This window comes from Camelus bactrianus, chromosome 11, assembly GCF_048773025.1.
Source record: "Camelus bactrianus isolate YW-2024 breed Bactrian camel chromosome 11, ASM4877302v1, whole genome shotgun sequence".
NCBI classification, from domain to species: Eukaryota; Metazoa; Chordata; class Mammalia; order Artiodactyla; family Camelidae; genus Camelus; species Camelus bactrianus.
The window spans coordinates 65,536,637-65,557,039 of NC_133549.1; the positions used below are offsets into that span (position 1 = coordinate 65,536,637).

The following is a 20,403-nucleotide window of genomic DNA, read 5'->3' on the forward strand; positions in this document are numbered from 1 at the left end:
CAGAGCACGCGCTTACCCGCCGGGCCAGTTTGCATCACGTGACGTATCTCGCGGGCCTCTGGCTCTCATCTGTAACATCCCCAAAGATGCCTGATTATTTTCTTTTCTTTAAAGAAAGCTGACCCCAATCTCCAATAAAAAAGAGAACAACAAATTACAAGAATTGATCTTTTCTGATTTTCACTGTTAGCTTCTTTTCCTCTTTATGAGCAATCTTACGGCACTACTTTTTCCTTATTGATCGGGCGTTTCTCTGGGCAACTCCCTGCTCTGGGTCTTTGAGGACAGTAGGCGCTGGCGGTGTGCGTCACTGTCCGCCGCCGGGTCACCAGGCTTCTCCAGTCAGGCCGCCCCAGCCAGCCTCCTTTCGTGCCCCGGCCTCAATGTCCTTCCCCCGGTGTGCCCTGCTGTGGGCTCGGCTCCCCGCGGGGCGCCACGCTGGCCACCGGGCAGGCGTCTGCTCTGCCTTTCGCGCCCACACCGGGCCCTTTCCTGGGGCTCTGGGGCGCCTTCCTGCCGTTGCCTCCGCCTCTTCCTCTGCCTCAGGAGGCTCCAAAGCCCCGAACACGTCCTTGTTCGTGCCGCTGACTGTGAAACCTCAGGGTCCCAGCGCGGATGGCGACGTCGGGGCCGAGCTAACGCGCCCTCTGGACAAGAGTGAGTGCAGGAGCTGGCGAGGGCGGCAGGGGTGGTGTCTGCAGGGCTAAGGCTCGAGGAAGCTGCTCCCCTTTCCCCTGGAGACCCGAGGTCCCCTGGAGCGTTGTCATCGTGCCTGTCATATCTGCCTTCCTTGCTGGTTTGTGAGCCCCTAAAGGCTTGGGACTGTGTCTGATTGATCTTTTAACCTGCTGCCCTAGAAGTTGCCTTCTCCCTTTCACTGTTCTCCTCTGAACGGTTTAAACCCTCTTGTGATGGAACAATTCACCTTTTTTGAGTCGTTAGGTGGACAACTAATTTTTTAGCACCCTCTTTTTCCTCTCCCGCTGCCCAGAACTATTGCCCCCAAGAAGGGACCAAGGGAGTGGGGCAATAAAAAGCCAGAGGAGGACTTCCTTCATGATTTTTTCTCATTGACTGGGCACCTACGCAAACCAGGGACTGTGTTAGGCTGTGTGGTGGTTGCCAAGAAGAACCAGACTCAGATCCAGATCTCTTTCGCTCCAGAATCTTACAGTCTCGTGGGGAGGAAGGACATATGGATGACCAGCTGTACTACAAGGGAGAACATGATAAGGGTGTGCTCGCCAAAGGTGGTAGGTACCCTGATCATCCAGGGCTCCAGAAGGGAATGGCTTAGCATCAGCAAGTGGCAAGATATCCTGTTGCTTCCCTGCAAAAAAATTGTTTAATATTTTTCCAATGTCCCCAGTTTAAAAGGGTCTCCAGTTCTTGAAGGCCCTGCCTGATCTGACCTGAGTACCTCTTGGAGAGGCTTCATTGCATGCCATGCTCCTTGTTTCAGCCGTGTTGATGAAATGTGCACTTGTGCTCCAGGCCTTTTACACATGCTACTCCCTCTGCCTGGAATATCTCTGTGGTTCTATCTTCATCTTCTCTTTTTTTTTCAAAATAGCAATGGCTAATACTGAGTGTTTACTAGAGACAGGTACTGCTTAAGCATGTAACTCATTTAATTTTCACAATAACCCTTATGAGGTAGACAGTCTATCCCTGACAAATACCTGTTGCATATCTAATATGTGCGACTCTGTGCCAAGCACTGTTCTAGTCACACAGTAGGTGTTATTATATATATAATATATATTTCCTGGTTGATGGTAACACATTTAGCCATGTGAAGGTAAATTGACTACAAGTAGAAAGATGGTACATATTTGTGATAGTCATACAGCACTTAAGTGACTGGCCTGATTTACCATTTCCTTACCTTTTCTCCATTTCCCAAATGCTAAAATGAGAATAATATTTTCTCTGCTTATATCTCTGGATTGTAAAAGTAATAACATGTTTGGTAATGCACTTTGAAAAGTGTAAAAGAATGAACAAATGTAAACTATCACTTGTACTAAACATTTGCTATTTGAAAAATGGAATTACCCTGCAGTAGAATCTGTGGATGTATAGAAGCTGGGAAAGCTTCCTCTAGGAGCCCAAATAATCTACTCCACCTATATAATATAAGTTGATGTGAGGATTTAGCAAAATATGTATTTTTAGGTTATTGTATAAGTAAAGAATTTTTTTTTCCTAAGCCTTTCTTTCTTTAGACTGTTAATAGCTAGTGTGAAATTCCTTAGATGTATTTCTACTCATAATCAGCTAGCTCCACCAGAGCAGTGTTTTGAAGTCTTTTGGGCACTATTATGATTTTCTAAGTGTTTGAAAGTTCTAGCAATGAATGAAGTGTGGCCACTTTTGATGGCAGAGTGGCCCACCTCTTTCTGGGAAAGTTGACTAAGCGGGAAGTTTGGGATAGCCTCAAGTGGAGTAGTGAAGAAGGAAGGTAGCATCTAGGCATTGAGGTTAGCTAGGTGAGCCCTGGCTGCCTGTGGGATGCTACATGGACTCCAGACCATGATCTTCTGAGTTTTGATTGATCATTGGTTGTTTACAGGAGATAGCAACAATAAATAATATTCATGGTGAATTTTATTAGCAGCTGTGACAACTAGGAAAGGTATCGGATTAATTGAGGCAGGTTTTGGCAGTTTCCTCATAGATTATAGTAGTGGCAGATGGGTAGATGCAGATTGGGATTGGAACTTGGACTCATAGAGCTGTGACAAGAGGGTTGAAGCTACTTTAGCTCCCTATTAGTAGGGTGAACTGGAATCAGCGTTTTGGGGAAGCTTGCTTGTCAAAACACCTGGACTGTTACATTCTGGTACATTACTTACGAAGTACAGAATTAGGGTGTAATGCTAAGGGGGTCAAGATTATGGAGACAGTTTCTGCTTAGGCTGTTAGGTGACACTTGTCTGACCAGAGCACATTTAGCTTCCTGGGTGAGAATCGTGCTGTTGGTTACGAGAGGAAACTTAAGAAAGAGCAGAGGCCTAACAAAGCCATTATAATTTGATGTAGGTGTATCAGGTACAGGCACATTTAGGGGTGAAGGAAATAGTCAGCTCTCATACCCATCACCTGAGAGAGATGCAGAAAGGTCAGAGGCTTTTGGCCTAATGCAGCTGTCTGCTGCAATAGGGACAGTTTCAGTAAATCTATTACCACTTTTTATAATTCCCTTTGGATGATACGAAAGGTTCAGCTTGAGAACAGTATTCCAGTACATCTTCATACTTCAACACCAAGGGTGGTAATACTACTAGTTGTAATATTAAAAGAGTGGAAACTAAATGCCACTACTAGGTAGCCTTTGATCTTTTCAGGATTGATTATGAATTTCCTTTTTGGGCCCTAGAGATGTTCTGATCAATTCTGATCACTTCTCTCCACCTGTGTCTCCACTGTGGCTTTGACCTTTCCGATTCTGTTACAAAGCAGTTGAGTTTTTGTACCTGTTTCTCCAGTGAGCAAGTAGCTTTGGTGTACTGAGAAATGGACTTCTAGTTAATTATTGATGAGTATAGTGAAACAAGTGAATTAAAACATTTTAACAAAATGGATAAATCATAAGGTTTAAGCAGTCCCGAGCGTTAGTAGTAGATACTTTTTTCTTCATTGGGAAGTAAGTGGAGTGAGTAAAGTGGGTCATTTTTGTGTAAAGACTCATGTGAGGTACATTTACATTTTAGAAGAGAACCTATTATTAAATCCCAAGCTTCCATTGTAGGAAGCTGGAAGAAAGCTGTTAACTGGTTGAAAGTTGCAGTGACTGAGTCATTTCTACTGTGGCTGAAATCCGTAGAGTGTTTCCTTTAATAACTGTTATTTTTTTTAATGAGAAGTAATTATGACCCATAGTCAGGCCAGTTAAAGTTTGATTTTTATGAAAAACAAAACTATGTTTCCATATACTTTTGTAGTAGATTACATTTTTTCAGTGATATTTCCATTGTGTTAATGTTACTGCAGTTATCTTTTAAATTTTAGATAAAATAACAGAGAAACTTCACTTTAATGTGTGTGGGTAATCATTTTTTAAAACAGCTATGAAATATAATTTACATGTCATAAAGTTCATGCATTTAAGTTGTGTTATTAAATAGTATATTTGCAGGGTTATGTAACTATCACCATGATCTAATTTTAGAAGATTTTCATCATCCCTAAAAGAAATCCCATACCCAGTAGCAATGACTCCCATTCCCCTAGCCCCCATTCCCCTCTGCTCAGCCCATGGCAAACACTAATCCACATTCTAGTTCTGTTCGACATTTCATATAAATAGTGTCATACAATATGTGGTCTTTCCTGACTAGTTTTGTTCACATAGCTTGAACAACCTCATATTTTTGAGGCATTTTAAATTGAATGAAGTATCATGATTCTTGCATAACGCTGGAGTGTTATAGAAAATGTGTTAATTTTCTAATAAATGTGATGTTTTCAGTTTGTATTGTGTTTATAGGTCAGCAGAATTTCCCCAGATAGTTGCATGTGCTTTTTTTATTTGTCACTGATTTTTCTACTATTGTAAAGAAACGTTGGCCCCACTGGGTACAAAGTAACAAAAACCCAGAAACATCAGGATAGCTGCCTGTGATGGGAGATATACATGTATGCATCTTACATTTAGTTGTGAGCAAACCTGATGGCAAAACCAGCGATTTTAAAGTTTCTGCAGTTTGCGAAATAAATTTTTGCTGGTGAGATGCTTCTTTCAGTCTTAATTTCTTCAGTGAGTTTTGTGTTTTGTGACTGCATGAAAATGTAGTGGGTACTCTTGCAGGAAGTAAAAACATAGGCCATCTGGCCTTTCTGTGTCTCCTGGGCAAAGATTATATCCTCAGTTTTGGCCTGCCTTTTCAGCGATGTAGAGCATATGGCTGGATCAGTAAAATGTTCATCTCAACAGAATAACGCAGTAGTATTTTAATATATGCGATGTTAATACAGTCTCAGCTTGATTAATTTAAAATGTTTTCACCTGTAATTTTTATGGTGGCATGTTATTTCAGTAGACATCTAATTCAACCTCCACTACAGCACAGTAATTTCTCTGCAATCACTCTTGAAATACAGTTATCTAAGTCTTGCTTGTGTACTTTCAGTGACAAGGAGCTGGCATTTTTGTGAGGCAACCTCTTTTTCCTGCTCTAACTTTTAGAAAGTTCTTGTATGAATTCCACTGAAATCTGTTTCCCTTACTTCCCACTAATTTTAGTTATGCTATCTAGAATGAAATACATGTAATCTGTTCTCCCTAAAGTCATCTTGAAGCTAACGATCATCCCTGGCTCCTTTAGTTATTCACATAAAAGCGTAATGATCTGGTCCATGCAGTATTGGTTGTTTTTCTAGATATCTTTTAGCTGCTCACTATTAGATGTTCAGATGACTTTAAGTAAACAAAACAGAACATGGTTATCTAAAAGTGGCCTGATGGAGGGTAGGGTGATTCTAATCCTGTAGCACCTTGCTTTTTCCTCTGCAATATAATAGGAATATTGCATCATTTTACTTTTATACTTTTTCTAGACACTATTAAACCAGTAAAAGCTTGTAATTAAAACCTTCAAGTTCTTAGAACACTTAGTAGACTGCTGTCTTGAGTGTCAGGACTTCAAATTTCCTTTGCTTTTTGGGCATTTCTCTATCTGGAAAACAAATGTTAAACATATGTTAAATTTTTATATCTTTCTTCCAGATGAAGTAAAGAAGATCTTAGACAAATTTTACAAGAGGAAGGAAATTCAGAAACTGGGTGCTGATTATGGACTCGATGGTAAGGCTAATAAGATTTCCATTAGAGATATTTTATTACTGCTTAGATTACACTTTTGTCATTATCATGTGGGACATTGTGTGGCCTGGACGTAAGTACACAGCTGTAATCTGGAGGATGCCCCTGACTTTTGCTTCCGTTGGAGCAGGAGATTGGCAAGATGCAACTGGTGAGTCAGACACATCACAAAGGAGCTCTGTATTCAGCTTTCCTTCGTGTTGTACTAGGATTTCAGTTTTAGCCCAGATCATAACAAACCAGCTGTACTTCAATGAGTTAGGTGTGATGTGTATGTGTACTTTTTTTAAATGAGAAATGAGATGAAAACTAAGCCCTACCTATTTTGATTTTGTGTTTCCCACAGCTCGTCTCTTCCACCAAGCTTTCATAAGCTTTAGAAATTATATCATGCAGTCTCATTCCCTGGATGTGGACATTCACATTATTTTGAATGATATTTGCTTCAGTGCAGGCAAGTTTTAGAGACCTCTTAAAATCCTATTGAACATACTTTCTATTTCTTCCTATACTTCATGTTTATTCTCTAGTTAGGGCTTATTTGCTTTAGAATAGGCCCTGTTGACATCCTCTGTAAATAATTCAGTGCTTTCATAGGAGGCCTTCTAGGTCCTTTTGCTTTTATAGTGGTTCCCTGAGCTAGTTATTAAATCACGCATATGTCTTAGACAGGAGGGAGACTGAGGCCTTGGTCTGTCACAGTCTGCTCTTCACTGTGTGGTAATATAGGCTGCTGTGAAATGAACCTTCACAAAAGATAGAATTAATACATAATAGATTCCATCTGTTTCTGCCACTGGCTTCTTTCTCCCTCATATCTGGACAAAGCTCTTGACGTAAAAGAAAAACAATGTAAGAACATCATTGTTCTGTTCCCATAGGCAGTTTGCCCTGGGCCAGGCACTGAGGTAGGACCTGGATACAAAGCAGAATGGGACACAGCCCCACCCTCCTCAGAGCCACTAAGGTGTGGACACTTCTTGCTGAGGAATCAATTCACTTTCATATTTTGTCTCGCAGTGGTCTCTAGTTTACAAAATACTTCCACCCGTATTTCTCTTCAGTAACCACAGGCCTTCTCTCTAATGTATATTTCCAGGTTCTTTGTTTAATTAACTTTTATCAATACTGATCTTTACTTCTTTGCATTAAAGAAGTAGAACCAGGTGGTTAACAGCCAGTTTTCTGTCTTCCAAGAAAATATTAGTGAAATAAGGAGGAAAACGTAAGACAAAGGATCTCAGGAAAGGATAGAGTTCCTATGCTGGGGTTTTTCTTTTTAGTCTGGCAATGTCCCCCTAACTTAGCTAACTTAGCTCACCAAGAAAAAAGTTTTCACTAGATTCAGTTATGGGTAACATTTAGATTGCACATGTTAAAACCGTGTTTTATTTTCCAGCTCATGTGGATGATTTATTTCCATTTTTCTTGAGACATGCAAAACAGATATTTCCTGTCTTGGACTGTAAGGATGATCTACGTAAAATCAGTGACCTGAGGATACCACCTAACTGGTTAGTTTCTTTATTTGTGGAATTGAAATTTTCAGTTTCTAATCTTGGGAATTTAATAATCATTATATATTTTTATTGTATGCTGGATGATAAATCATAAGTAGTCTAGATTATAAAGTAGTCTAGATTGTATTGTTTTCCCTAGAAAAATAAGCAGTTAATCTGGCAGGCAATTAACTGGTGTCCCTACTTTCATCCTGGTCAGATGTGGTTTTAGGTTTTATTAGGGCAGATGTAGAATAGCCCTTTCTTTAGAATGTTATCCATACAATTCAGATGTGGCCTTTCTGATGTCTCAGCTGAATACCTAGGCTGTTAATGAGCTCTCTTCACCAACGTTGTAGCTGGAACTCCAACATCTCTAGCACTTTGTCACCTCTTTGAGACTTTCCATTCGAACTCTTAGCGAGCTGTCCTCTGCTAGGCCCTGCACATGTTCAGCCCAGCCCTTGGCCAAGAATGTAAGGAACCCCCACACAGACTTTAAGGCTTCCCCTCTGCTCTACCTTTCCTTCTCTTTCACACTCTAGCCTTCAGATTCCAGCTGCTTCAGTAGCTTTGAACTTGATTTCTATTGCTCAGCTCAGTGGGACTATTGTACTTTGCTTGGCTTCTACCTCCCTGTGCCCTGCTGGGGTACAGCAGGGCTCATCTCAAGTCTTCTATTCTTTTAGGGCTTGTAGTCCTGCACTGCCTGTTGTCCATGCCCCCAAGCAGCTGCTGTATATATTTTGTCCAGTTTTGTACTTGTTTATGGTGAGAGGGCAAGTCCAGTACCATTCATCATGGCCAGAAGCAGAAGACTCTATTGTATATGCTGAAATTCAGAAGTCTGGGAGTATTTACTTATAGGGCTGTGTAGAGCTGTGGAAATAATGTGAACGTATCTCTAGAGCTGATAGCAGTTTAAACTGAAGTGAGTCTTGGGGGAAAAGAGATTTGTACAATGGCAAGAATATCTAAGAAATTAATTTCATTTGGGTTTTCCTCTCCTCTAGTTAGTAAATATCATTCTTGGAAAGCAGTCATTTTAGTGTGGATATGAAACTTATCATTTAATTTAGTTTTTCAAAGATACTATCTTTTGAATGTTAGGATATTTCATTGGAATTTTTTTCATTTGATACCTTTGCCAGGATTTTGAAGTTAATGGGATTAAGCTGTTTACCTGCTGACGTTCTAGGTACCCAGAAGCCAGAGCCATGCAGCGGAAGATAATATTCCATTCAGGTCCCACAAACAGTGGAAAGACTTACCATGCAATCCAGAAATACTTGTCAGCAAAATCTGGAGTGTATTGTGGCCCTTTAAAATTACTGGCACATGAGATCTTCGAAAAGAGTAATGCTGCTGTTAGTATATTACCAGATATTTGCTCTTTTTCTTGTTAATTTGGGGGAGGGTAGAGTGAAGGGGGCAGAGGGGAGGGGCACACGTAGTAATTTACTGTTAACAAAAATTGCCATGTGCATTGCACCTAAGAAGCCATCATTTATAAGACATAGCATTATTTTATGTACAACGAAAAAAGCAGAGAAAGAAAATGATGCCCCCAACTGAATTCTGACATGCCATCCTTTGTTAAGAGGTATCCTGATTTCTGAGATACTAAAATGTGAAAAAAGTGTTATTAGAGTGAGTAAAATACAATATTACAGAATATTTCACATATACAGAGAAATACAGAGAATAACATACAAATAATCTGAATCCGCTGCCCAACTCCCATCAGATTCTAACATTTTGCCATACTTGTTTTTCTTTTTTTTACTTTTTTAAGAAATAAAGTATTATTGATATAGCTGAAACTCCCTCTGAGCCCCTCCTTTGCCGCCTTAGAGTTAATCACTAATCTGTTAGAATGTTTAATTTACCTTTTTTAGATTAGACTTCTGATGCTATCAGCTAGAACTAATGATAAAGACTGAAGCCACCTTTTCAAACCTGAAAAGGACTGAATTCCCTGTGGTGTGATGCATCATTTCAGTAAATGGGCCACGTTTTGGTTCATTGTTTTATTATGACTTTATAATGTGATTTAACCAGTTTTGGTAGGTAGTTTGCATTCTGTATTTTTTGTTCTGAATAATTTGTGTAATTTGCATACATAATGCCTCCTTATTCATAAATACTTAAAAGTATTTCCTCAGAACAAAGACTTTCTTTTACATAACCTTACGATATTCATCTAAAGCAAGCCATTTAATATTGATAGAATACCATATTTTAACCCATAGTCCATATTCAAATTCTGCCAATTGTCCAATAACACCACCACTCCACTCCCGTCCCACTCCTCTCCCCACTGATTCTGTCTAGAGTCTCACACTGTATTTTATTGTCATGTCTCTAGTTTCCATTAATCTGAGACAATTCCTCAGTCTTTCTTTGTCTTTCGTAACCATTACATTTTGGAAGACTACAGGTCAGCTGTGTTGTAAACTGTCACTCAGTTTGGGTGTATCTGGTGTTTCCTCATAATTTGTTTTCGGCTACTAGGTAGACCAGCTGTTCCAGTTTGCCTGGACTTTCCCAGATTTAGCACCAAATATTCTTTGTCCTGGGGAACCTCTCAGTCTTGGGCAGACTGGGGTGATTGATCACTCAGATCTACCATAGCATTGATGTTGGTCCTTCTCAAAGAAATATACTAGGAAGTCTTTATATTCTTAAATTTTATTATATTTTTTGAACATAATTCATTTCATTTTAATAAATAGTACAGAAACTAATGAAATAGTACAAAATTAAAAAGTGAAACTGCTACAGTTTCTCATGCTTTTATTACCTGAGAATTTAGCTGATTTGAAATGTTTCCAAATTTTTATAGCTTATGTAAGAGAGAGGCTTTTTTCATTAAAAATTTTTTCAAAAGATTGGCAATATTTTGTTTCAGCTATTAGACAAGTAAATTGGAATGTAATGGAGAGAATACTCTATTAAACACCCCAAACTTCTTTTTTCTGTTGTTTTCCAGGTGGAAATAATGCCAGTCTTTTTGTCATCCTAGGGTGTCCCATGTGACTTGGTAACAGGTGAAGAGCGTGTGACAGTAGAGTCAGATGGGAAACAGGCTGCCCACGTTGCTTGTACTGTTGAGATGTGCAGTGTTACAACTCCTTGTATGTATACACTATTTTAAAAACTTTATGGTTTAGTATTTTTTAATTTTAAAACATAGATGAACATGTGGAATGTGTTTTTTATTGTGAAAAAAAATTTTAAGTTAAGACAAAGAAGGGAAAATAGTACAGCAGATATCCATTATTTAACCACCACTTAAAAATGCCAAACTTTCTGTCATGTTTATTTTTAAACTTTCTTTCCCTTTTTTTTCTTAACTGAAAAGTTTAGTGTGATTTTCCTTTGTACCACTCCCCAATTCGTCTCCTCTCCCCTCCTTTTTTTTTTCGTTTTAGTAGAGATACTGGGGATTGAACCCAGGACCTCACGCATGCTAAGCGTGCTCTCTACCACTGAGCTATATGTCCCCCGCACCACCACCAACTTTTGATCCAACTGCTATCAGATATTTAGTATATAGCTTTTCTGTCTTTTTTTTTTTTGTATCACTGATAAATATTGCCTATCAATACTATAGATTGCATGTTTTAAAACATTTACATGATTATATTGCATTATTGTTCCACAACTTGCTTTTTATTCTACATGTTTTTGTTTATTTACTTATTTATTTAATTTTTGTTTGTTTGTTTGTTTGTTTTGAGGGGAGATAGTTAGATTTTTTTAGATTTAGTTTTAATGGAGGTACTGGGGATTGAACCTAGGACCTTATGCATGCTAGTCATGCACTCTGCCACTAAGCTGTACCCTCCCCGCCGACACAACACGTTTTTAGGTCTAGTCTTGTTTATGTGTATATCAAATTTATTCATTTAAGCTGTTATATAGTATTCCATCTTATGACTAAAATTATTCATTCCTCTATTAAAGAATATTTAGGTTGTTTAAAGTTTTTCACTATTATATATAGCACCACAGTAAACTTCTACTTAAGTACTATAGTTTCCAACATATTTTAAATGAAAATTAGCTTTTTCCTTATTATGTAGGTAATCATTTCTTCATTGTATAAAATATATAAATAAATCCAAAGAGAAAAAAATATATATAATCTCCCAATTTCACACATCCATAATCAATAAATGTTAACCCTGTGGTGTGTATTTTGCAGACTTTGTATTTGTATTGTGTGTGCATATACTTACGTGTGTATTGGCGGGTGTGTATATTAAGTAAAATAGGGATTATATATTATATACTATTTGGTAGCTTGCTTTTTTAATTTTAATAATCTTAGCTTTCTGAGTAAATGGATAGTTTTTAAAAAATCAGTTTATTCTAAAAGTAATACATTGTAAAAATTAAAATAGCACATATAAATCAAAATTCCCTCTTCTGTTTCCTCTTTTGTAATCTTGTTTGTATACACCCAGATATGGTAAATAATTTTAAATCTGACGGCTTTGCAGTATAAAATTAGCTTTCTTTTGTTTCCAGATGTCATTGTGGGCATATTAAATTTTTCTTTCTTTACTGTACTCTTCTCAATTCCTTGGTGTTTTTGGGAAGAAACTAAAATATAATTTATATGACTTAAAAAGAATAAAATAATATGGTTGGAAACATTTTGACATTAGAAAATAAAATGGGGCACTTATTTTTACTGTAGTCATGAGCTTAAAACCCTACGAATGAGCAGAGCTGGAGCTCAGGGAATTAAACTTTCCACTCCACTTTCTGCTTCTGATACCTTCTATGTTCCTGAGGTTGAAATGCTTCATTTATTGCTGTCTACTCCTTGTTCCCAAGGGATTCTTTTCCTGCTGTGTGGATGTGTTCTTATTAGGCAGATTCTTTAGGCTGCCTCTAAAATTGCAGTCAGTACAAAAAATGAGCCTACTCAGTTTGAGAGGCAGTGCAGTAGAGTGATTGAGCTTATGAACATTGGAGATGGTCTGGGTTTGAATTTCATGTTTTTAGATCTTAAACTTAACTAACTGCACATGCTGCAAAACCTTGGGCCAGTTACTTAACTTCTCTGGGTCTCAGTTTATTCTTCTGTAAAATGTAAATATAAGTAATGCTGGTACTTATTTAATGGATTTGTTGTGAGGGTTAGATGAGTTATAATTGTAAAGCCTGTCAGAAAAGAAGCACTTAGTGAGTGATAATGATGATTATGGTGGTGTTGAAAGCTTGAATTTTGGTATTGTAATTTGTTTATAATACTACTTAAGTAGATTGTATTGCTCATGATAACCTTTTATTTTAAGATGAAGTAGCCGTGATCGATGAAATTCAAATGATTAAAGATCCAGCCAGAGGATGGGCCTGGACCAGAGCACTGCTAGGTTGGTGGTCTTAATGGTATAAAACCTATGCTGTGTGACATCTGCATTGAGATGCATTTGTCTGCTTGACGTTGCTAAATAGAGCCAGCTATATACTCTCTTTTTGATACAAATCAAACAAAAACATCAGCTAACTGTGAGTTTTATTCTTTAAATATAATTTTAATAATGGAAAGTCAATTTTTCCTGTTACAGAATTAGCATAACCATTTAATTAAAGTGCCCAAATCTTGCTGTATTTACACAACCGCTATTAACATTTTGATGTTTCATGCCAAAGTATTTTCAATCCTCAATTGGTTGAATCTGTGAATGTGGAACCTGTGGATATGGGAGACCAACTGTGATTTGTTCCAGAGTTGAACATTTTTCCCTGTTATTAATGATGGAGTAAAAATCTCTGTGGCTGTAGCTATTTATTTATTTAGAATAGACTTCTGAAGGTGGACTTCTTGAGGTCCATGGACATGAATGTTTCTCCTACTTAATACTGGAGTGAATTTTTAATCAGCATGTTGTAGAGCAGATGTTTCCAGATTTTAAAACAAATAGCTGAACTCTTTCTTCAAACAAAGAGTACACTGAAGCCTGTAATATAAGATAGATGAAAGTAGATATGCTAAGGGGTCAGGAGTTTGGAGTTTCTTCTATCCACCAGCCCTCAGCCTCTGAGGCACCTCAGTGATTCCATGGAGCCTAATCTGAAAAACAAAAGTATAGGACTGATGTTTAGGACTAACCATCAGAAAATAATGCCAGGTTGTTCTTCTGTCTAACTTCACTCTCTAGTAGACCGAAAACCTTGGCTAAAGGAATTTAAAAGCCCTGAGATTTAGAAAAATGGTACTACTTTTTGCCCACAAGAAGGTTTTAGTTTTAAGGAATCAAAGAGATAATATTTATGAAAACAAGTTGTTATAGTTGTAAAGCAGTAGGTAAGCGAACAAAGTATTTTTGGTATGTAAAGTGTTGCATATATGATTTTATATTTTTAAAATTCTAAAAATCCTGATTTTGCATTTAATAGGACTCTGTGCTGAAGAAATCCATTTGTGTGGAGAATCTGCTGCTATTGACCTGGTTACTGAGCTCATGTACACGACTGGGGAGGATGTGGAGGTACTAGATTATAAGCTTTGTTCCCAAGGTAGCATATAGCAAATAGCCCAGAGTACCCAGGCAGTGGCTTCTTAGGCCCCAGATAGTGGCGAAATCAGAGGTTAACTAAAAAGAAAGCTTTATTTCCTTGTAACTTGACTAGGTCATACATAGTTGGTTGAACCTCATGATCCAAAGTTCTGGTCGAGTGGCATCACACCCTAAGTCTCCAAAAGGACAGGAGATTCTTTATCTTTCTTTGACAAAACCTTTTGGAATTTGAGCAGATCTCTTTAGAATTAAATAAATCAGGAATGTTGGAAGTTTGAGACTCAGCAGAAGTTTGTGATTTTCAAAGTGTCAGACATCAGATACTGGGGACTTTGATACATACCTAATTGGTAGAGATAGTTTGTATCCCTTTTTCAAATTCCTAGAATACAAAGTGACTGAAAAGTAGGATTTCCTTTTAGTCCTACTTTTCATTTTCTTTACCAGACTTCTATAATAAGATGAAGAAATATTTTAAAATTGATCTGCTACTTTAATTTTGTGCTCAGCTTTCAGGGAGAGATGGTGGAATGTAGTGGAAGAAATTCTAGGTTCTAATACTGGCTTTGCTATTATTTGTTTTGTGTTTTTAGGCAAATCACAGAAGGCTAGAACCAGAAAAACCCCCATCAGATCTGATCTTTTATTGGGCTCTTATTTTACTCTTTCATAAAATGGAAATAACAGTCAATAACCCTTCTGAACTTAACCAGGTTGCCATGAAAATCAAATATATAGGAAAGTGCTTTGAAAATTCATGAAACCCTCTATAACATTTTATTAATTCAGAAATACCGATAACTGATCGTAACATAATATCAAAATAAATGTTTTTCTGTATCTTCCCTTTAAAAAGTTGGAACTTGTTCATTTTTAGCTACTCTTGATTTTGAGTTTTTCACTTAATTATTAGTCACAAGTTGAGTTAGGTGTATTACTTCACAATATCGTGTTTTTAATTGTAGGTTCGAAACTATAAGAGGCTTACCCCAATTTCTGTGCTGGATCATGCACTAGAATCTTTAGACAACCTTCGGCCTGGGGATTGCATTGTCTGTTTTAGCAAGAATGATATTTATTCTGTGAGTCGACAGATTGAAATTCGGGGATTGGAATCAGCTGTTATATATGGCAGTCTCCCACCTGGTAATTATTGGCTTTCATCACGACAGGATGTGAAGTCTCTTATTTTTTCCATTTATGTTGAGAATATGTATTGAAAACACAGTGAAAGATATGGAATTAGGTTGCCTGGTGTATGATTTGTTGTAGGTCATGTAAAATAAATATTTTATCTAGTTCATCTTATAGGGATAGAATTATTTTAATTATTTATAGTTCTTGTTGATTGTAGCTATTATTAGACTATATTTTAAATGTTGAGCTGATGATCTTACAGAAATGTTATTAAGATGTAAAGTTGGTAATATTCTTAAAGTTGTAGTCCTGAAATCTGTTAATAAGTGTCCTCAGAAATGATAAGGCTAGTGTGGTAGGGGATTATGTTGCTATGTGTGGGGATATTTAAAGGCGTAGAAAGAAAGGATAAGTGACTCTTTGAGGATATTAAAGAAATAAGTTTGAAACAGTAAGTTTTATCCATAAAAATGGAGAGTAGGAGGTAAGAGATTCCAAGACATACATAGTGTGATATAGTAAAAGATTGAGAACACTTACTTAACGTAAACTGTTTTATTTTAGGGACGAAACTTGCTCAGGCAAAAAAGTTTAATGATCCTGATGATCCATGCAAAATCCTTGTTGCTACAGATGCAATTGGCATGGGACTTAATTTGTAAGTAATTTGTTCTTAATAATCATGGATATTCAGTGGGTTAGGTGGCAATTAAAAAAACTTCTAATTGTTATCAGAATGACCAAACACATTGATTTAGGAGAATGAGTATTATTATGGTATAGAGCTGAGATTTATCTTGCTTACCCTGTTGAGGGGATAAAGTAAAAATATCACATAACACTAGGACTTTTGAGTGCTGCTAACCTGTTAAATTTCCTCACTTTATTTTCAGTGTCTCAGTCAACAAATTGTGTGCCTGTTATGCATGTGGGGTTAGCCATTATCTTTAAGGGCTAACAGTATGAAGCCTAAATAGTCCTCTCTGGGGAATGAAGGCAAATTTGTCTTTATGGATGAACTATTCAAAGCTGTTAATAGCAGCCAACATTTAAAAGCCATCTGAGAGCACTTTGTGTTATTTGTAAAATTATTTTCTGTAGCCTTATTGAGGTATAATTTACATACTGTAGAGTTCACTCATTTAAAGTGTATAATTTGATGCTTTTTAGCAAATTTACACAGTTGTTTAAAAAAATGTTATTGAAAGGGAAGAAAAAGAGTTACCAGCACACCCCCTTTACCTTATTTTGTCAACAGTGGGCAATATTGCAAGTAGGCCTAGATTAGAATTAGAGTGAGCATTTCTGCAATGAACTGGATGATAGAGGGCTTTTCAGATATCAGTCTGTGAGATCATTTTTATTTCTATTTCAGGAGCATAAGGAGAATTATTTTTTATTCCCTTATGAAACCCAGTATCAATGAAAAGGGAGAGAGAGAAATAGAACCAATCACCACCTCTCAAGCTTTGCAGATTGCTGGCAGAGCTGGTAGATTCAGTTCAAAGTTTAAAGAAGGAGAGGTTACAACAATGAATCGAGAAGACCTCAGTTTATTAAGGGAAATTTTGAATAGGCCTGTGGATCCTATAAAGGTAAGGGGTGACATATTCCTTGCTTCTTCTCTGTGGAGTACAGTCATTCCTTCCTTGACCCACTTTCCAGGCTTTTGCCTCAAGACACCTGGAAACAAATAAGCAAAAAAATTTTATGCGATGAAAATCATGTCAAGAAAGCCCTGCCTAATTGCTTTGGAGAGGCATAGAGACCCCCCGGGTCAGAGAATGGCATGCAAGTGAAAGATTCAGATTTTAGAAGTATAACTATAATATAACAAGCTTAGTAAACCTGAGTTACCTTTAGTTCTTCATATAATCTAGCAGTAGGTGGGATAGGGACACAGTTGTTTCAGGTGGGCACACAGCTGTGTCAGCAGGCTGAAAATTGCCAGAAACTTGAGAAGAAACCTTTGAGTGTGGGGCAAAAACAGCATCAAGCCATACAACTTTGAGCCAGTAAAGACAAGGTTAAATTTTGGTTAGTGTAGTTAATGAGGCAGAAATATATATATTTTAAGCAAACTAACTGGTACAATTTAAAGTTGCCTGGAAAATTCACTTAACATGGCTTATCTCATTTTTAGTGACCCTAGGTAAAGGGATATGTAAATGAGATAATGCAAGGAACAGTTCCTGGAGGAAAGCCATGGTTGAAATCATTTCTGTAGCTTTTGTTAAGAGTGCAGTTGATAATGGAACTTCCCCATTTCCCTCTTGTGTATCTCATTTCTTGTGTTCATACTCTTCCTCCATCCCATGATTCATCTCTCTCTTCTCCTTTCCTCATTCTTTATCCCATTCCCTTTCTCACTTCTTTTCTTGCTTATATTTACTTGTGGGCAGTTCTTAACATTGCAGTATATACAGTTAAAGAGATAACTGATCTTCAGTTTGGACATTTTCTCTTGTATATATGTATGTCAGTTTTATTGCCCTGGTTAAAGTGATCGGATTTTCCTTGTTCATTTTTGTTCAAATGGAGAGAATTGAGACCCTGGAAACTATTTTTGGCACTCTGTCAGATCATCATAGATTTAGAAATATAACTAAAATGTAAGTGAAAGATTGACTACTCAATAGGAATCCTTGATTCATTTTAGTGAGTCATCTCATCAGATGACTTTCCTATTGGTAATAAATGGCAAAATATGATTTTTTTTCTATTTTACTCAAACTCTTCTCACTTAACTCATTTGGCAAGAGCTTACCCTGAATATAGGACTTTATCTTAAAATAACTTAAGGAAACTTGTTGTTTAAAAAAAAAATGCTTATGGGTTTTTGTTTTTTTAATCAAAGGCAGCTGGTCTTCATCCAACTGCTGAACAGATTGAAATGTTTGCCTACCATCTCCCTGACACAACACTTTCTAATCTCATTGTAAGTAGAAACTCTTAAATCTCTTTTCTAAAAATGTTGTTACGTCAAACAGTTACTGGGTAACCTCATAGACATGAATGGATAGTCTGTTTTTGTGAAGTTGCTGTTTATGTAGTTTATCTTGTAAGTGAAAGCTTTCTCTCAGAATCTTTTGGGACTTTTGTCCTGAGGAATTTTCTGAGTATTTCAGGTTAAGGCCATGGGGGAAGGCTAGTAGCTTGAGGAGGCAGTGACTTAGGCAGGCCTTTCTGGAAGTCTGTTGATGGATTAAAGTGATTGTCTTTTGTAGACTTGAGTACTTTATTCATGCCTAACTAGGCCGTCCAGTAATTTAATATATTTTCCCCCCACCAGGATATTTTTGTAGACTTTTCACAAGTTGATGGGCAGTATTTTGTCTGCAATATGGATGATTTTAAATTTTCTGCAGAGTTGATCCAGCATATTCCGTTAAGTCTACGAGTGAGGTATGTTTTCTGCACAGCCCCTATCAACAAGAAGCAGCCTTTTGTCTGTTCTTCATTGTTACAGGTGAGCCCTTATCTTTTTGATATTTTGAGTTGTTTCAAGTTGAGGCATTTTCCCCAAATATTACTTTGTTATTCAAAATAAAACAATCAGAGAGTACTCTTTAATATGAAATACTGTGTAAGAACTTATATATAAATGGCTCCTCTTTTCTTTGGGAAAAGAAGGAAATCATCCTCTTTTTTTTAAGTGCCTTTTTAAAAGTATTAAATGTTCTTGAAAATGTAGAAAAGTATAAAGAAGGAAAGAAACCAGCCTGCCTGTTGAGATACAGTCACTGTTAACATTTTGTTCTTTCTTTTCTAATCACAGACTGAAGTGAATTCTGATTCTTTTACCAAACCCCTTTCTTCTGTTTCTCTCAGTTTGCCAGACAGTACAGCAGGAATGAGCCCCTGACCTTCTCATGGTTACGCCGGTATATTAAATGGCCGTTACTTCCACCTAAGAATATTAAAGACCTCATGGATCTTGAAGCTGTCCATGATGTCTTGGACCTTTACCTGTGGCTGAGGTACCAAATTTTCTCCTTTAAGTGCTCTCGTTTTTCCAAGTAAGAGGGCAGATCAAAGGTTTTATGAATGGTCTTTTGCACTTTCAAATTAGGCACATATTTGCAGGGTGCTCTATTTTATATTTATTGTCCGTTAAGGCAGTTGAGCCTAGTTTATACCCATTCCAAAAATGACTTCAGGAGTTCTTATAATTCTAGTTAAGATAGGTAGGTGAGAAAGTTTACTCACTAGATCCTTGTTATGCAAATAGTGGTCCCTGGACCAAAAGCATTGGTATCACCTGGGATCTCGTTAAAAGTAGAGACTTTCAGAGGCGGGGTAGTTATAGCTCAGTGGTAGAATCCCTGCCTAGCATGCACAAGGTCCTGTGTTCAATCCCCAGTATTTCCATTAAAACTAACTAACTAAATAAATCTAATTCCCGCCACCCTGCCCCCAATAAATAAAAGGTTATTTAGACTTGGTAGGGATTTTAAAAAAAAATAGAGACTTTCAGGCCCACCACGGACTTAATCAAATTCTACATTTTAACAAGATCCTGAGGTAATTTGTGTGTACATCACAACTTGAGAGGTACTGCTCTAGATCATTGATTCTCAAAGAAGGGGCATGTCCCAGTAGGGGAGCATATCATAATCACTTAAGATGCAAGTAATGATCTGTTCCCGTCAGGACATATTCCTCAGGTGCATTGGGGCAGAAATAAAGGTTGAGCAAAGGCGCTGATCACAGTTTGCAGAAACAGAATATTTTGAATTAATCAGTATCAAGATGTAGTTATGTCATTAAGATTAGTCTAGCAATTATGATAAGAGCCATTCCTTTAGTGTAATGTTTTTTCCCCCAGCTACCGGTTTATAGATATGTTTCCAGATGCCAGCCTTGTTCGAGATCTCCAGAAACAACTCGATGACGTTATCCAAGATGGTGTCCACAACATCACCAAACTGATTAAAATTTCAGAGACATATAAACTGCTGAATTTGGAGAGCTTATCAGAGAGCCAGTCCCGTTTGTCAGGAACATCAAAGAGCCAAGCTAGAAGGAATCGCAGCAAAGTTTTAGGGAGTAAAGCTGCTGAGCCACTCGCCCCTGATGCAGGAGAGAAATCCCTTGCTTCCAGATTGGTGCAGCAAGGACTCCTCACTGCAGACATGCTGAAACAGCTAGAAAAAGAGTGGATGACACAACAAACGGAGCATGGCAAAGAAAGAACAGAATCTGGGACTTATGCAAAAGGGACAAGAAGAAAGAAGAAGGAACCTGATTCAGATTAACTTTATTTTTATTTTTACAAATAAAAATCTATTTTAAAACCCTTTTTTCTTCATATGCATTTACTGCCTGCTGTGGTATGGTGGCTCTCTTTTACTGCTTGTTTGCTTAGAGGAAAATTAACTCTTAACTGTTGTTTGTTTCA

At 37.4% G+C, this 20,403-nt stretch overlaps 1 protein-coding gene across 4 annotated transcripts; it reads left to right on the plus strand.

The window, feature by feature from the left end:
* The first annotated feature begins 288 nt into the window (after positions 1–288).
* Positions 289–20,301, plus strand: SUPV3L1 (Suv3 like RNA helicase). Of its 4 annotated transcripts, XM_074374120.1 has the most exons (16): positions 524–657; positions 1,165–1,253; positions 5,732–5,809; positions 6,174–6,281; positions 7,227–7,341; positions 8,525–8,693; positions 10,352–10,463; positions 12,639–12,716; positions 13,744–13,835; positions 14,831–15,011; positions 15,567–15,660; positions 16,378–16,597; positions 17,860–17,940; positions 18,295–18,471; positions 18,834–18,982; positions 19,831–20,301. In XM_074374120.1, exons 2-16 carry the CDS (start codon positions 1,196–1,198, stop codon positions 20,258–20,260), a joined length of 2,142 nt encoding a protein of 713 aa, XP_074230221.1. In that variant the 5' UTR covers positions 524–657; positions 1,165–1,195; the 3' UTR covers positions 20,261–20,301. The 4 variants fall into 4 exon arrangements, with proteins under 4 accessions (XP_010949971.2, XP_074230221.1, XP_074230223.1 ...); XM_010951669.3 differs by lacking the exon at positions 1,165–1,253 and having other exon boundaries at positions 289–657; XM_074374122.1 differs by lacking the exons at positions 524–657; positions 1,165–1,253; positions 5,732–5,809; positions 6,174–6,281; positions 8,525–8,693.
* Positions 20,302–20,403: the final 102 nt, after the last annotated feature.

Excerpts from the sequence above, each read along its gene's own strand:
- SUPV3L1 (XM_010951669.3), top strand. The coding sequence starts at position 384 with ATGTCCTTCCCCCGGTGTGCCCTGCTGTGGGCTCGGCTCCCCGCGGGG. Across the intron at positions 10,464-12,638 it reads GTGCAGTGTTACAACTCCTT|ATGAAGTAGCCGTGATCGAT; the intron begins GTATGTATACAC and ends TTTTATTTTAAG. Across the intron at positions 18,472-18,833 it reads TCTGTTCTTCATTGTTACAG|TTTGCCAGACAGTACAGCAG; the intron begins GTGAGCCCTTAT and ends TGTTTCTCTCAG.